The 14,606-nt window shown below is 42.6% G+C and overlaps 1 protein-coding gene across 1 annotated transcript; it reads left to right on the top strand.

Annotated features, from left to right (window-relative positions):
* The first annotated feature begins 9,553 nt into the window (after nucleotides 1–9,553).
* On the top strand, nucleotides 9,554–14,177 carry LOC4326185 (cysteine-rich receptor-like protein kinase 2). The gene is made up of 7 exons (XM_015757008.3): nucleotides 9,554–10,387; nucleotides 11,478–11,606; nucleotides 11,687–11,823; nucleotides 11,939–12,149; nucleotides 12,426–12,660; nucleotides 12,744–12,894; nucleotides 13,663–14,177. The coding sequence occupies exons 1-7, from the start codon at nucleotides 9,586–9,588 to the stop codon at nucleotides 13,987–13,989; spliced, it is 1,992 nt and encodes a 663-aa protein (XP_015612494.1). The 5' UTR covers nucleotides 9,554–9,585; the 3' UTR covers nucleotides 13,990–14,177.
* The last annotated feature ends 429 nt before the right edge of the window (nucleotides 14,178–14,606 follow it).

Here is a 14,606-nt window from a genome sequence, read left to right as displayed (position 1 = left end):
TAACCGAATTAACCCCTTAACCCAAAAAAACCAGACATTGCTCACCCTCAACTTTCAATACCGGACGAATTACCTCCCTTGACCTAATCCAGAGCAGTTTTATCCTACGTGGTGTACACGTGGCAATCTAGTCAGCATTTTATTTATTAAAAAATATCGGACCCACCTGTCATACACCTCTTCCCCTCTTCCTCTCTCTACTTTGTCTCTCACAGGGCAGCACGCAGGGGCGGGGAGGTGGGTGGCAGCGTGGGGGCGGGCGGTCGGCAGCGAAGGCGAAGGTCGCTCGGGCGTTGGTGGTGGAGAAGGAGGTCGCTCGTGCAGCCGATAATGAAGGCGGAGGCAGCGAAGGCGAAGGTGGGCAGCTGCGCACGGGGGTGGGCCGACGATCGGCGCGCGTGGCTTGTGAGGAGGAATGTGGTTGCGATGGCGAGCAGCGCGAGGACTGCAGCGGTGGAGGTGACTCGGAGGGGTGGGCGGCGGCATGAGACGAGGAGGGGGAACATGTCAGCGGGGGTCGGTGGCGAGCAAGAATGGCCTCCTCCTCCGCCGCAGCCTCCTCCCTCTTCCGTCTCTTTTCCACCTCCTCCCGACGCCGCTTGTAGGGGCCAAGTCCAGCGGGAGGAAGACGGCGGCCGCAACAGCGGCCATGTCGGCCTAGCGTGTCCGAGCTCCGTGCGCGCCGCGACGGTGGGGAAGGAGGATCCTGACACCACTAAGTGTTCGCCGCTCCCGCCTCCACGTGCCACGCTGCCGTCCACCGCCTGCCCTCTTGCGCCTTCCGTCTCAGCGCCATGCCTGCAGCGCTCAACTCTCCCAGCCAGGCGCGCCCACCCCTGTGCGCCGCTGTCCATCCCTCCGCGCCGTTGTGCAGTCCTGCGCCCAGAGAGAGAGAGAGAGAGAGAGATTCCGCCTCCGCCGCTGGCACCAGCGCCTGAGCAACCTCCGCCTCTACTGGCGCCATCCTTGGTGCTGCCGAGGCCCGTGTTGGTGAGTCAGTGAGGGAGGGAGGAGAGAGAGAGATTGCGGATAGAGAGAGATAGAGAGGAGTGGGGAACTGATAGGTGGGGCCTACCGTTTTTTTATTAAAAGATTTGCTGACTAGACTACCATGTAGGACCAAAACCACCACGGATTGAGCCGAGGGGGGGGGGGTTAGTTGTCCGGTTTACATAGTTTTGGTGAAGAATGTCCAGTTTTGTGGTTCAAGGGGTAATTCGGTCAGCTGCGATAGTTAGGGGGAGGGGGGTAATTCGTACTTTCCTCCCTTTTTCATTTGGGCCTCTTAACTACCCACGTGTGAAAATAAACATATTTTTATAGGCAGGTTTCTTAAGAAATCTGCATATAAAAATGGATTTTTTATATAGGTCTTTATTGGGTACTTTCTATATCTCTTTATGTATGTGCCTTCTTTAGCTCTCCTGCGGAAAAAAAAAGTGTTTGTCCATAAAAATCTCCTGCGGAAAAAAGAGTGTTGTCCATAAAAATAGTGTATGTATGGTAACTACAGAAACTATTTGCTCAATGCATAGTTTTTACATGGAAACTAAAAAAATATATTTATATATCCCCCCCCCCCCAGCTTAATTTTTTCTCTAGTTTTATGCCATAGGCGCTACCTCAACCAGCCCCAAATGCTATGCATCTTACGTACCCCCTTTTATACTATTTATTTTCAACGTTTACGTCTTATTTGAAAATTTTTTATGATTAGTGCTTTATTGTTATTTGATGATAAAATATGAATAGTACTTTATGTGTGATTATTTTTTAAAAATTTTTTTATAAATTTTTTAAATAAGACGAACGGTTAAACGTTGGACAAGGATATCCACGGCTGCACTTATTTTGAGATAGAAGTAGTACAAGACATGGTTGCTCTTTCCCACCTCATTAATTCTCTTGTCCATTGGGTTTGATGATCTATGTGACAAGCTATTTATTGTCATGGATGACATGAAACTTAAGTGAGTGTTCTAACTACGTAGTGGTATTTTTGACAATTTCGAAAGAAAACTAGTGGTATTTGAGCAATTAAAAAATAATGGAGTGATAAATAGTATAGAGTACAGTAGTTATGCAATTGTTCCAACCAAAACTATACGGAGGGTAAAGTCCATTGTTGGCCAAAAAAGTTTGCTTGAAGTCCAATTTTCCCCTTAGCTATAAAACTGTTTATTTTTCACCCCCAAATTCTAAGATCAATAGTGAGTTGTGACATATACGTGCTTTACAACGAAATCTGTACAAATACTATGAATGGTTTTATATGGTTTAGTTTTTTCTATCGTTTTTTTTTATCAAATTTGGCGTGGGAACATTGTTTTTTTATGGGGTGGCTTTTTGTCAGGGTGTTCTTTTAATTACGTGGAGAAGTACGATGGTGCGAAGAAGGAGAAACCTGCTTTTTATTAGTAGAGTTATTTTATGATGGTTTCGATATGATATGATACTGATTTTTCGCTAGTACGAAGTACATTTATGTTTTATGGTTGTGGATGTAATAAGTGATATTTAAATTTAAAATATGGCATTTGGAGGATAAAATAGGAGAACCACCTCCATTTTAAACAAAACCACTAAAAACATGTCCCATGGTGTTTTATATTCCGGTTTACAAAGTTGTAGTTCAAAATTACTTGTTTTATCATAGGGTGAAAAATGGATTTCGAGCAAAATTGAAGGGTTCCACTCTAGTCATTAACGGTGATATGAGCAATTTTCTATTGGCAAAATGATAGGACGCTGATTTTGGACATATTATTTCCTTATTTGTTGAGGATAAGGACTATTAATGTCAAAATTTAGTAAAATTCTTTAGTGGATTCGGTTAAGGAAAGAGCACAATCATCTGATTGAAAGTTTATCCAGAATAAATCAAGTTCAAAGAGTAATCGTGAAGATCACGGCATGTCAATTTAATTCTATATATTAATTATCCTTTTATCTTTACGAAGTGTTTATCTAGTTTCCAATCAAGACTTGTAATTTTCCTTTTATCTTTTAGGAAAGTGTGTTTAGTGTCCGATTAGGATTCTTAACGGCCTATGGGTATAATATAAATATGTACACCTGGAGTCACTATCAGATATCTCTCAATCAATACAACTTCGTCGCATTGTCACTCTTTTTATTTTCGTCTTTCTCGACGAGTTCTTGTTTCGAGTTGGGATGCATTAGCTTCGATCTCCGACAAGGGGTAAGGCTTGTTATGGCTGTTTGTATTGGCGGGGCTAGAGCCTCGACACTCTAATATCTTTGATGTAAGCACCTATTTATTATATATCCTAGTTAATCTAAGTCGATGTCTCAGTTTACCTATACCGGCTAGATCTTTTCTAGGGTTTTGTTAGTATCAGTTAAATTGTTTCATCAATCTAGGTTAGTTAAGGTATCCACCACCTTAGTTTACCTATACCGACTTGATTTTTTAGACTTTATGCTTTTTTTTCATACTTAGTGCTGCATCAATTGGATTTGACCTAGTAAGTCGTGCTTAAAATCATAAAAAACTAACATGCCTTTGATTAATAGGGTTTCATTGGGGTTTCAACCGATGAGTTATCTGGACGTTGCATCGGCTGACGAGGATTACATACAAGTTGGTTTTAGCCGATTGTAACAAAAGCTTCACTGATTATTTAATCTTGTGGATTTAATGACATCATAAGACTAGCCGATGTATGCTTAATCTTCGGATCAAGCAATTATTCTATCATATCATTATTGACTGATTGGTTTCTAATGACCGATTGGTTTCTATTGGATATTATTGTTATATTATCATCAGTAGATTGTCTTTACATCATTATTTACTCAAGTGTTAGAATCTACATGATGAACCCTGAGTTCCTCTCGACACTCACGGCTGTTGTTGGCCCGATCTTTCAGTGAGTTGATGATAACTACGATTTGGGAGAAACGTTGACGACCCGACTACAACCATACAAGACGTTGCGTTGCGTCTTAGCGATCGATACACCTCTCCGTGGGTTGTTGATCTTGCCGGTGCAAATCAACCTTATTCCTGCAAGCAAATCGAAGAAACAAGCAAGCACAAGATAAAAGCAATCTGAATTGCTAGATAGACAAGACGCACAAAGATGAATTGATACACGATAAAGTGGGGTTCCGAACAAGCAGACGGACGGTCTAGCTGACACGCGCGCTGCAAGCGAAATAGCAATGGCTAAACTTACAATTAATCAAAACCCAATAAACCCTGAAGGGGTACCTAGCTATATATAGGGGTGGGAGGACGACCTAGGGGTGCCTAGGGTCGTGCTCCACCAGATTGGGGCGCACCCCACATGGGCCCTACTTGGGCCGGGGTCCCAGACGAAGTTACAAGCCCATAGGCCCATTATAGGTGATGCAGCACTTTCTTTTTGTGATTTCGGCCGACTGGGATGGAATTTGGCGATGAAATTGGATCCATTGGAAAGATGACTCCGAGAGCTTTCCATCAAGTACTCATGGACCCAAAATGGAGCTCGCATGCATATTTGGCGGCCGTTTGAAGTCGATACTGTAGTAGGTGGCTGAACTGGATTGCAGAACTTGGACGGCTTGATCTTGATGTGAACAACGGTTGTATCTATAGTAGCCATGGTCACATCATCCTCCCCTTCTTCACGGAAAACCATCCTCAGTTTTTCCATATGGTGCTCTTCGTGTAGTCCATTTAAAACTACCTGTTTCTTCCAATCACAACAAAACAAACTCGAGATAATTTTGTTAGCAATAACATTTCTCTCTAGCTTGCATGTTTTATCCACATGTACAGGAGGTTCTAAATCTGAACAGATGTAAACTCTATGCACCAAATATATTCCTCTATCATTATATTCACCAAAGAGATGAAAATTAGCGTTACTTGGACCTGGCAAATCAGACTTAGCAAATAATTTCTCCTTCAAATTATCGAGCTCATGAAAATCAGCGAACTGAACATAGCCCAAAGTATTTAAAGAAGATGTCAATTCACGTTCCTCTACTCTATTAGCAATGTGAACAACATGCTTAAAATCAGCGCAGTTAGTATTAACAACAGGAATAGCATGTTCATTCACTAGTTGTGGCATGGATATAAGTGAAGCATTATCGCACAACTCTTCTTTATCACAAGGAACAGCAAGTAAATCAACTTGTGACAAAGGCAACTTAGCAATTGATTCCACTAATAGTTGCTCTACTATAGCATGAAAAGTGGACAAGTGTAGCTCACCTTGAGAATACTCACCTTCATTTCTCTTAGCACCATTTAATTTACCTTGCGAACTTTCTTCAGACATCACAGGTGCTTCATCCTCTTTCTTCTCAAGTATACCATTCTCCTTTTCTTGGATGTGCTGATCTTCCTGCAAAACGTTAGTAACAGGGGAGACAAAAGATTGCTCCTCCAATGTTTGCACATCATCCTTACATAAGTATATTGGGGATTCAGAAATAGGAGATAAATCACATTGGTCATGCATCCTCGCCTTTGATATGATCTAACTCTAAATGCTACGAGCAAGCATGAATAGGTGCCCAATATGATTATATGTCACATTATCAAGCAAAACCTGAATTTCAGAATTAAGCCCATTGAAAAATCTACGCATTGTATTTTCATTGCACTCTTTGAGACCACTGTAGATGATACAGACCTTAAATTCATGAATGTACTCCCTAACAGTTCTATCACCTTGTTTCAGATGTTCTAATTTTTCCCGAAGAGTACATTTGTAATAAGATGTCACAAAGTGTTTTCTCATCATCGTTTTCAATTCATCCCAAGTTTCAGGTTTATTACTAACATAAGTCCACCAAAATAATGCAGAAGAGGTAAACTTATTACTAGCAGCCTTAATCATTTGAGCATCAGAAAAATCATATATATCAAATTCATTGTCTACTGCTAGCTCCCAATCAATGTATGCAACAGAATCATACTTCCCATCATAGAATGGTAACTTAGATGCAACTTGTTCAAAATTATAGTCATGTACCTCATATGCATCACGTGGAGAAGTCGTCATATCTCGTCGAAGGTGTAGAAGTCGATGTTCTCATATTCCCTTACGCAATCCTGCCATGGTTAGTAGCAAACAAGAAACACACAAAAATATGCACGCTTCTATCAACTACTAGGTAGTGGCAGCTCAAATATCACACACACTCAAGCTTTTAACGAAGCTCTTACAAATTCTTACCAAAGCAAGCGGAATGGTGATGTACACCGACGTAACCAAGCACCCCAATGGAGGTTGGATGTATCGATGCCTTGGCAAACACTTGCTGTACGGCTGCAATCAGATCTGTGGTGCTCTGGGTAGGCTTAAATATGTAGCAAAGGGATAGCAAATGCTCAAATCAGAGAATGCAAAGTTGAGTAATGGTTCAAAGTCAAGTACCGTGCTGGTCCTAGGCTAGAACGTACTAGAGACGCGAGCCTAGACACAAACGATACCACAAGATAGCACTAGGAACAACTCATGCACAACTCTGATATATGAAGGTCAGCTCAAACATAACAGTATTTTCTCTTTTCTTTCTTTCTTTCTTCTTTCTTCTTTTCTTTTTTTTCTTTCCTTTTCTTTTCTGTTTTTTTTGGTGTGGCTTTTTTTTCTTTTTTTATGCACCTTTCTGCCTTTTTTTTCTCACTTTTTTTCTTGATTTTTTTTAACAAAAACTGACTCAAGGACCTTAATGTAAGGTTACAGGGACTCAAACGTAAATATAAAAATTACAGGGACTCAACTGTAAAAGTGCAAATCCAAAAATTAAAATTATACAAAAATGGAATGCTGAATTTATACTGGTTCCGTTTTTCCAAACAGATCTCCAATCGGACACTCTGAAAATTTTCACCAAGCTATGCGGGAAGACACGGTATGGATTTAAACCGACATAAGAGAGGGAGGAGTTGGACTTGGAGGGAGGAAGGCCGCATGGAGAGGTGGAGCTGAATATTGCGGCCAGCACTATTGTTTGGATTCGGTGCACAAAATAAAAGGAAAACGGATTTCCACCTGATCTAATCTTCTTTTTCTTTCCTATTCTTTTCTTTTCTTTTTTTTTCTTTCCTTCCACCCAACCGAATCCAAGCAGATCTTCTATATTCCTTTCCCCTTCTTCTTCCTCACGGGCAAAACAGAACCACGGCACAAGCACTAAACCCGGGTAAACAACAAACCCTTCATGCAACACCAAAACCGACCGATAAAAACTTTTGAAAACTACAAAAATAGAACCATGGCAGCAAGCCGATTCCGTTTTCGTAGGACCCGACAACAACAGAGACACGGTGGTAGCGACGACTGTGGTACAAAACGTGACCAGAACTCGAAACTCTAAACGAACTAGACGCTAAGACCAGCAACACGACGTGACGATGCAACACAAAATTCAATAAAGCAAAAACTGAAAAGAACAATGCAATGGCACAATATGGCTAGGTAAATGATACGAACTTTTTTTGTATGGCTATTTTCTGGTTATAGGAAGATAAAAACTCACCGAGCAACGAAAGCTCTGATACCACCTGATGAACCCTGAGTTCCTCTCGACACTCACGGCTGTTGTTGGCCCGATCTTTCGGTGAGTTGATGATAAATACGATTTGGGAGAAACGTTGACGACCCGACTACAACCGTACAAGACGTTGCGTTGCGTCTTAGCGATCGATACACCTCTCCGTGGGTTGTTGATCTTGCCGGTGCAAATCAACCTTATTCCTACAAGCAAATCGAAGAAACAAGCAAGCACAAGATAAAAGCAATCTGAATTGCTAGATAGACAAGACGCACAAAGATGAATTGATACACGATAAAGTGGGGTTCCGAACAAGCAGATGGACGGTCTAGCCGACACGTGCGCTGCAAGCGAAGTAGCAATGGCTAAACTTACAATTAATCAAAACCCAATAAACCCTGAAGGGGTACCTAGCTATATATAGGGGTGGGAGGACGACCTAGGGGTGCCTAGGGTCGTGCTCCATCAGATTGGGGCGCACCCCACATGGGCCCCACTTGGGCCGGGGTCCCAGACGAAGTTACAAGCCCATAGGCCCATTATAGGTGACACATCACCTTCTTTTTGTGATTTCGGCCGACTGGGATGGAATTTGGTGATGAAGCTGGATCCATTGGAAAGATGACTCCGAGAGCTTTCCATCAAGTACTCATGGACCCAAAATGGAGCTCGCATGCATATTTGGCGGCTGTTTGAAGTCGATACTGTAGCAGGTGGCCGAACTGGATTGCAGAACTTGGACGGCTTGATCTTGATGTGAACAACGGTTGTATCTATAGTAGCCATGGTCACATCACTACATTGGACATATAGCCGATTGCTCAAAATCATATCGACATCGTTTGGTATCGGCATGGGCTAGCATTGCTATATCGGCTTATTGACCGATCAACTATTTGATCTTCAATTTATATATCTCGTCAGTTATAGGATCAAACTGATTGGCACGACTGTATCTCATCAATATTTTGGACCTGCATTGGAGCTAAGTACATCTCCCAGGGCATTGTGTTTGTCAATTTAATTCACACCAACATAGATCTGGCAACACTGGCCGAGCACGGATTTTTGGTCAAACCTTTGCAAAACCATGGCTATACACTTCCTTGCTAAACATGGATATAAGTTGTTTTCTATATGTTTTGGTTGGTGTTGTAAGTAATTTTCTTGTTCTTAGTCAAAGGTGGGATATTGTAAGCATCAATCTTCCATCAGCAATCCTTTTGTAATAATTGACTGTACATTCTTTAAAGTAATATAAAACTCCTTAGACCTTGTTCAATTTGAAGGGAATCGAAGGAGATTTGAGGAGTTTAATGAGAATAATTCTACACCATAATATATAGGGAATAAATTTCAATCCTTCCCTCTTGGTGATCAACCGAACATAGCCTTACGGATTAAAAAAAAGAGATATTTGGAGTGAGTAGTATTTTTAAGAAGAAAATGTGGGATACAAAACATTTTATTTTAAAGAAGAAAACGTGAGATAAAAAATGAGTTTTATTGGAAGAGACGTGCCTCCAAATATTTTATTTTAATGGAGAAAATATAATTAAACGGGACCTGGTGATTAAAACCACACGGCCCTACCACTGTCAGTGCATCTCAAATCACTTACGGATTAGCTAGTAGTACTGTAGTAGTAGTTGTTCAACGCAAGACGATGATAATTTTTGGTCCAATTGGTCGTTGATGACGGACCGGTGTCAGCATTCCACCACGCGCTGCAGCATCGCAGATACGCCGTACCTACGTACTCCGCCGTCGCCTCCCTCGCTCGCACGCACGCAGGCGGCTCTACATCTATCTTGCGTATATATAGCCACCCTATCCCTCACCCGTTACTATCGTCGCCGCCCGCTCATTTATTGGCCCCGCGCCGCCGCCGCCGCCGCCGCGCCACGCCCACGCGCGCACGCCACCGCCGTCTCCATCTTGCACTCTCTCCGAACTACTAGTCCGCAGAGACGTCTCCAGTGAGGTGACCAAACCCCAACTATATCATCCAACGTGCAACGCATCCCCGGACGAACACCTTCCACGCGTGCCCCGCTGCGAACCATGGCCGCGCTGCTTCTCCTCCTCCTCCTCGCGCTGCTGTGCCTGTGCGGCGGGGCGGCGGGGGACCCGAGGACGGCGGTGGCGAGGCAGGAGTGCGCGCCTGGCGGGGCGGTGTCGGGGCCCGCGCTGGCGGACAACTTCGTGCCCGCCATGGACGACCTCAATAGCAACGTCAGCGCCAACGGCTTCGGCACCTCCGCCGTCGGCACCACGGCGGGGCTCAACCCCAACGCCGTCTTCGGCCTCGGCCAGTGCTACCGCGACCTCTCCCCCGTCGACTGCAAGCTCTGCTTCGCCGAGGTCAGGTCCCTCCTCCCCAAGTGCTACCCGAGCGCCGGCGGCCGCCTCTACCTCGACGGCTGCTTCGGCCGCTACGCCAACTACTCCTTCTTCTCCGAAACCCTCGGCCCCGACGACGCCGTCACCTGCGGCGTCGTCGGCGGCGGCGGCGCGGGCGGAGGCAACTACACCGGCGCCAACCCGCGCGGGTTCGCCGACGCGGTGCGCGCCGCGCTCGCCAACGTCACGGGCGTCGCCGCCTCCGCCGCGGTGCCGGGGGGTGGCGACGGGTACGCGGTGGGGTCGGCGTCCGCCGGCGGCGCCACGGCGTTCGCGCTCGCGCAGTGCTGGGGGAGCCTCAACGCCACCGCCTGCGGCCAGTGCCTCCGCGCTGCCGCGGCCGCCGCGGCGCGGTGCGCGCCCGCCGCCGCGGAGGGCCGCGCGCTCTACACCGGCTGCTACCTCCGCTACTCCACGCGCCTCTTCTGGAATCTCAACTCCACTGCCGGATCAGGATCATCAAGTAAATGCAAATTCGATTCGATTTCTCTCTCTCAATTTCGGAAGGTCACTACTGTTTCAAGCGTTCTACTAGTAGTTAAAGTCTTCGAAAAAGCTGAGATTCAGACGGCATAATTGACTTTTCGGTTGCCACTTTGCAGCGTTCTTAAATTCAATTGTAATTCGATGCCACCCAATCTTGACATTTTCCAGCGGTTTATCATATGCATTCATGCTAAGGTCCCGTTTTTTTCTCCAACAAGAGTTGGATGAAGATTAAGATTATTGTGGCATGCTTTTCAAACTGCTAAACGGTGTGTTTCGTGTGAAAACTTTATATGCTCTAAAATATCATATTAATATATTTTTCAAGTTTATAATAATTAAAACTCAATCAATCATACATAAATACCACCTCGTTTTGTGTAAAAAACTTAATCTTCATCTTCATCTTCATCATCAGGAGAAAAAAACACCACCTAAAACAATAGTAAAAGGAAATGCTTGACTAAAGTGCAGGAGCAAAGTATCCACAAGCTTTACTTTTTTGACTGAATACTCTACTATGGGAGTGCCCAAATATGAATACAATTTTCTTTGCCCTGTAGAATTTATTAACGGAGGGTTGTCAGTTTTCAAAACCAGTTATATCAGTTATCAAAACCGGCAACAAACTAACCGGTTTTGGATCAGTTTTGACCTAAGCATTTTCTACATTTTCTGCATGGAACTGTCAAACTATTCGTATGCAGACTTACAGAGCTGAACAAAAGCTCACAAAGCTATATTAAAAGCACATAGGTATTACTAATATTCCTGTCCTCTGTGTGATTCTTCTTCTTTTTACATGTAAGTTTCCTGGGGTCGTTAGGAAAGGAAAAAGTACTCTCATTAACACCATTTTGTGTTGTTCTTTTACAATCTGTTACTGGGGACACCCATGAATTATTCCTGTTTGTGTTGTCACTTGTCAGGACTTATTTTTCCAAAAGTTCATTCGGTACCTTAATTTGACCAACACACGCCAAATCATTGTTGTCCAGTTACTCTGTACTGCTTGAGTCATTCTTTTTTCTTTTTGTACTAATAATTCTCTCTCATCAAATGTGCAGGGCATAATGACGTTGTTTGGATACTATTGGGTTCTTCCCTTGGTGCCTTTGTTATTGTTTTCATTGTTGTTTTTCTGGCATGGAAGAAGAAAATTTTTAGGAACAAGAAAAGGTCCAAATCATTCATAGGTCAGTATGTCAGCTTGAAACATGCTTAATTTCCACTTGACACTCTTCTTCAGACCTGCCATATTTATAATGAACTACAGATATTTACGGAGATGGAGTCCCTGTGAGAATTGCACAATCCAGTTTAAATTTCAAATACGAAGAGTTAAGGAAAGCAACAAACTATTTTGATCCAGCAAACAAACTTGGTCAAGGGAGCTATGGAGCTGTGTTCAAGGTACAGTCAAGTACTACTAAAAATTCGCTTAATTTTCCCCCTCAGAATTGGAGAGAAATTAAACTGAGTTTTGGTGTTCCATATACTGATACCAAGAATATAACCTGCTCTGTAGGCTATTCTTTTGGATGGAAAACAAGTTGCTGTGAAGAGGCTATTCCTAAATACAAGGGAGTGGGTTGATCAATTTTTCAACGAAGTTGAACTCATAAGTCAAGTTCGTCATAAGAATCTAGTTAAGCTGCTTGGTTGCAGCGTGAATGGTCCAGAGAGCCTGCTTGTTTATGAATACTACTTCAACAAGAGCCTCGATCTCTTCTTGTTTGGTAAGTCTCCTGCTCGATGCTGTTTCGTATATTCGGTGCTTCCCTTTTTATTTTTGTGAATGTAAAAAATACTTGCTTTTGTCCTTTATGATTGGTCTATTGAGATGTCTGGGTCTTCATTATTCAGTCATCTGTTTAACTATACCAACCTATCCATTTATTTTGACTATCTTGTGCAAATTCTGATACATAAGTTACTTGGTAAAAAAACTTCTTTCACTTAAAGTTCAAATTGATATTTTGTAAATTATAATAACTATTTATGTGTCCTCTCAGATGCAAGTCGTAGCAGAAATTTAACCTGGAATTTGAGGGTTGATATCATTCAAGGCATAGCGGAGGGACTTTCTTACCTCCATGAGGAGTCAGAAACAAGGATTATCCACAGAGATATCAAAGCCAGTAATATTTTATTGGATGATAAGTTTAAGCCCAAGATAACAGATTTTGGCCTTGCAAGAGCTTTTGGAGAGGATAGAACTCATCTCACCACGGGTGTTGCTGGAACACTGTAAGACTAACTTTTCATATTCTTGCAGTGTTCTTCCTCAATAATTATTAAGCTCACTCAAGAACGTTGTTGGCTTGTTTCAGAGGATACATGGCTCCTGAATATTTGGCACATGGCCATCTTACAGAGAAGGCTGATGTCTACAGCTATGGTATTCTGGTTCTTGAGCTTGTAACAGGACAAAGATGTAGCGGCTCAATTGGTTCACATGGAGGTCACTTCTTGTTAACAAAGGTACTGCTCTCTTTCTTACCTTACTGATCTCATTCTTAAACTTGTTTTGACTTCCTATTCTGCTTTGAGAAGCATGATTGTATCGATATTCAGCGTTACCCCTTTTGGGTTTAATATGGCTATCAAGGTCGAAGTGCTAATAACGGAATGAATCAATATAGAAATATACCTATCATTAAACGCAGTTTTTCAACTCCTGAATAAAATTTTGTGAAATGGAAAAGGCAGCTAAATCCATAACCATAATCATTTCTTAAAAAAAGAGGGGTCAACTGCACTAGAAGAACAAGACGGTTAAGAATTCTAGGTGCAATGTAGTGATATAATACTTCAGTTAACACTAGAACTCTAGAAGTACAGCAATCACTAATGCTGACCTGATATGGAGTTCTGCCCTATTACTTTAGCTTGGGGAAAATAATAGATGAAAATAGCAAATGGATAAGTTCCATTGAGCGTCATTCCTCCTTTTATATGGTTATGGTTATTCTACAGATATAAGTAAACAGTTACATCAATTTTTTTCTTCAAAAGTTGCTTATTTGACTTGTATAACAACATGATGATGGATGAGCAAAAGCATTGAATAAAGGCAAGTTACAAAGCATAGTGATGCTTGTTCAAAGTTCAAACCACCGTATTTACTTGACTTTATCCCAAAAAAAAAGGTGACACTGTTAAGTTCATTTTTATCTTTTTAATTTCAGTCGGTCCTAAGCAATTCCATCTTGCAATATGTTTAATGTGAATATCTTCTTTACATTCAAGGTATGGAACCACTACAAGAACAAAGCAGTAGAAATGATCGCTGACCGCAGCATCTACGAGGATACCATCAGGGATGAGGTCATGCATGTCGTGCAGATTGGGCTGTCATGCACCCAAGCAAACGCTGGCGACAGGCCTACAATGACGAAGGTTGTGGAGTTGCTGAGAAGCCACAGGCATGATGTGGAGATTATCTTGAGTGATCCTCCATTTTTGGATGTCGAGGCCTTTGAGGATATCAAACAAGGCGAACAGTCTCGGTTGCTGTCCGCACGTTCGGCTCATTCAGTATCAGGTTCATCTCGGTCCTATCTAAGTGGAAGATAAGCTAAGCTTCTTTTTTTTTTTTAAAAAAAATATCATAGGAATATATATCAAGACGGTCTACAGTTTTGTGTGATGTACATGTGAAAGTTGTCAATGTTGGTAGCAGAGATACATTCTTCAAAATGTATTTTTTTTGTCATACCTGTACATAGTTATAAATGAATTTCTATGTTTTCGTTTTTTTTTAACGAACCGCACGAGACAGTGTGAGATTTTATATTTGATATAGCAAAAAAAAAAAGAGAAACACAAACCTGGAAAACTGTGATCAGGAAAAAGAATAAAAAGATACCACCACAAACCGGCAGCTCCTAAGTCCTAACACACACCCACGAGGAAAGAGCAAGCACCAAACCTGCTATCGTCCGTCTCGATAGGAGACACATGGCCTATAACAACACCAACAGAATGCCACTAATAGACTCTTAGTCATCCTCGCGAAGAAGGGATTGTCGAGGGAGAGGTCAAGAGAGAAGAAGATCCACTCGTCCCTCGAGCTAACATAATAACATCATGACGACTTCCAAGAGTGCTTTCGAAGACCAAATGTTTAGAGGAGACAAGGCAGGAATGAGATCTCCTTAGAATGATGCTCCCAGGAAGGTCATGATGCTGTG

The sequence above is a fragment of the Oryza sativa genome, chromosome 1 (genome assembly GCF_034140825.1).
Source record: "Oryza sativa Japonica Group chromosome 1, ASM3414082v1".
Taxonomy (NCBI): domain Eukaryota; kingdom Viridiplantae; phylum Streptophyta; class Magnoliopsida; order Poales; family Poaceae; genus Oryza; species Oryza sativa.
This window is presented reverse-complemented; position numbering and strand designations above follow the sequence as displayed.

Bases quoted from the DNA above. Each gene is read 5' to 3' on its own strand.
- LOC4326185 (XM_015757008.3), top strand. From the start codon at position 9,586: ATGGCCGCGCTGCTTCTCCTCCTCCTCCTCGCGCTGCTGTGCCTGTGC. The intron at 11,824-11,938 runs GTACAGTCAAGT...CCTGCTCTGTAG, and splicing joins GCTATGGAGCTGTGTTCAAG to GCTATTCTTTTGGATGGAAA. The intron at 12,661-12,743 runs GTAAGACTAACT...GGCTTGTTTCAG, and splicing joins ACGGGTGTTGCTGGAACACT to AGGATACATGGCTCCTGAAT.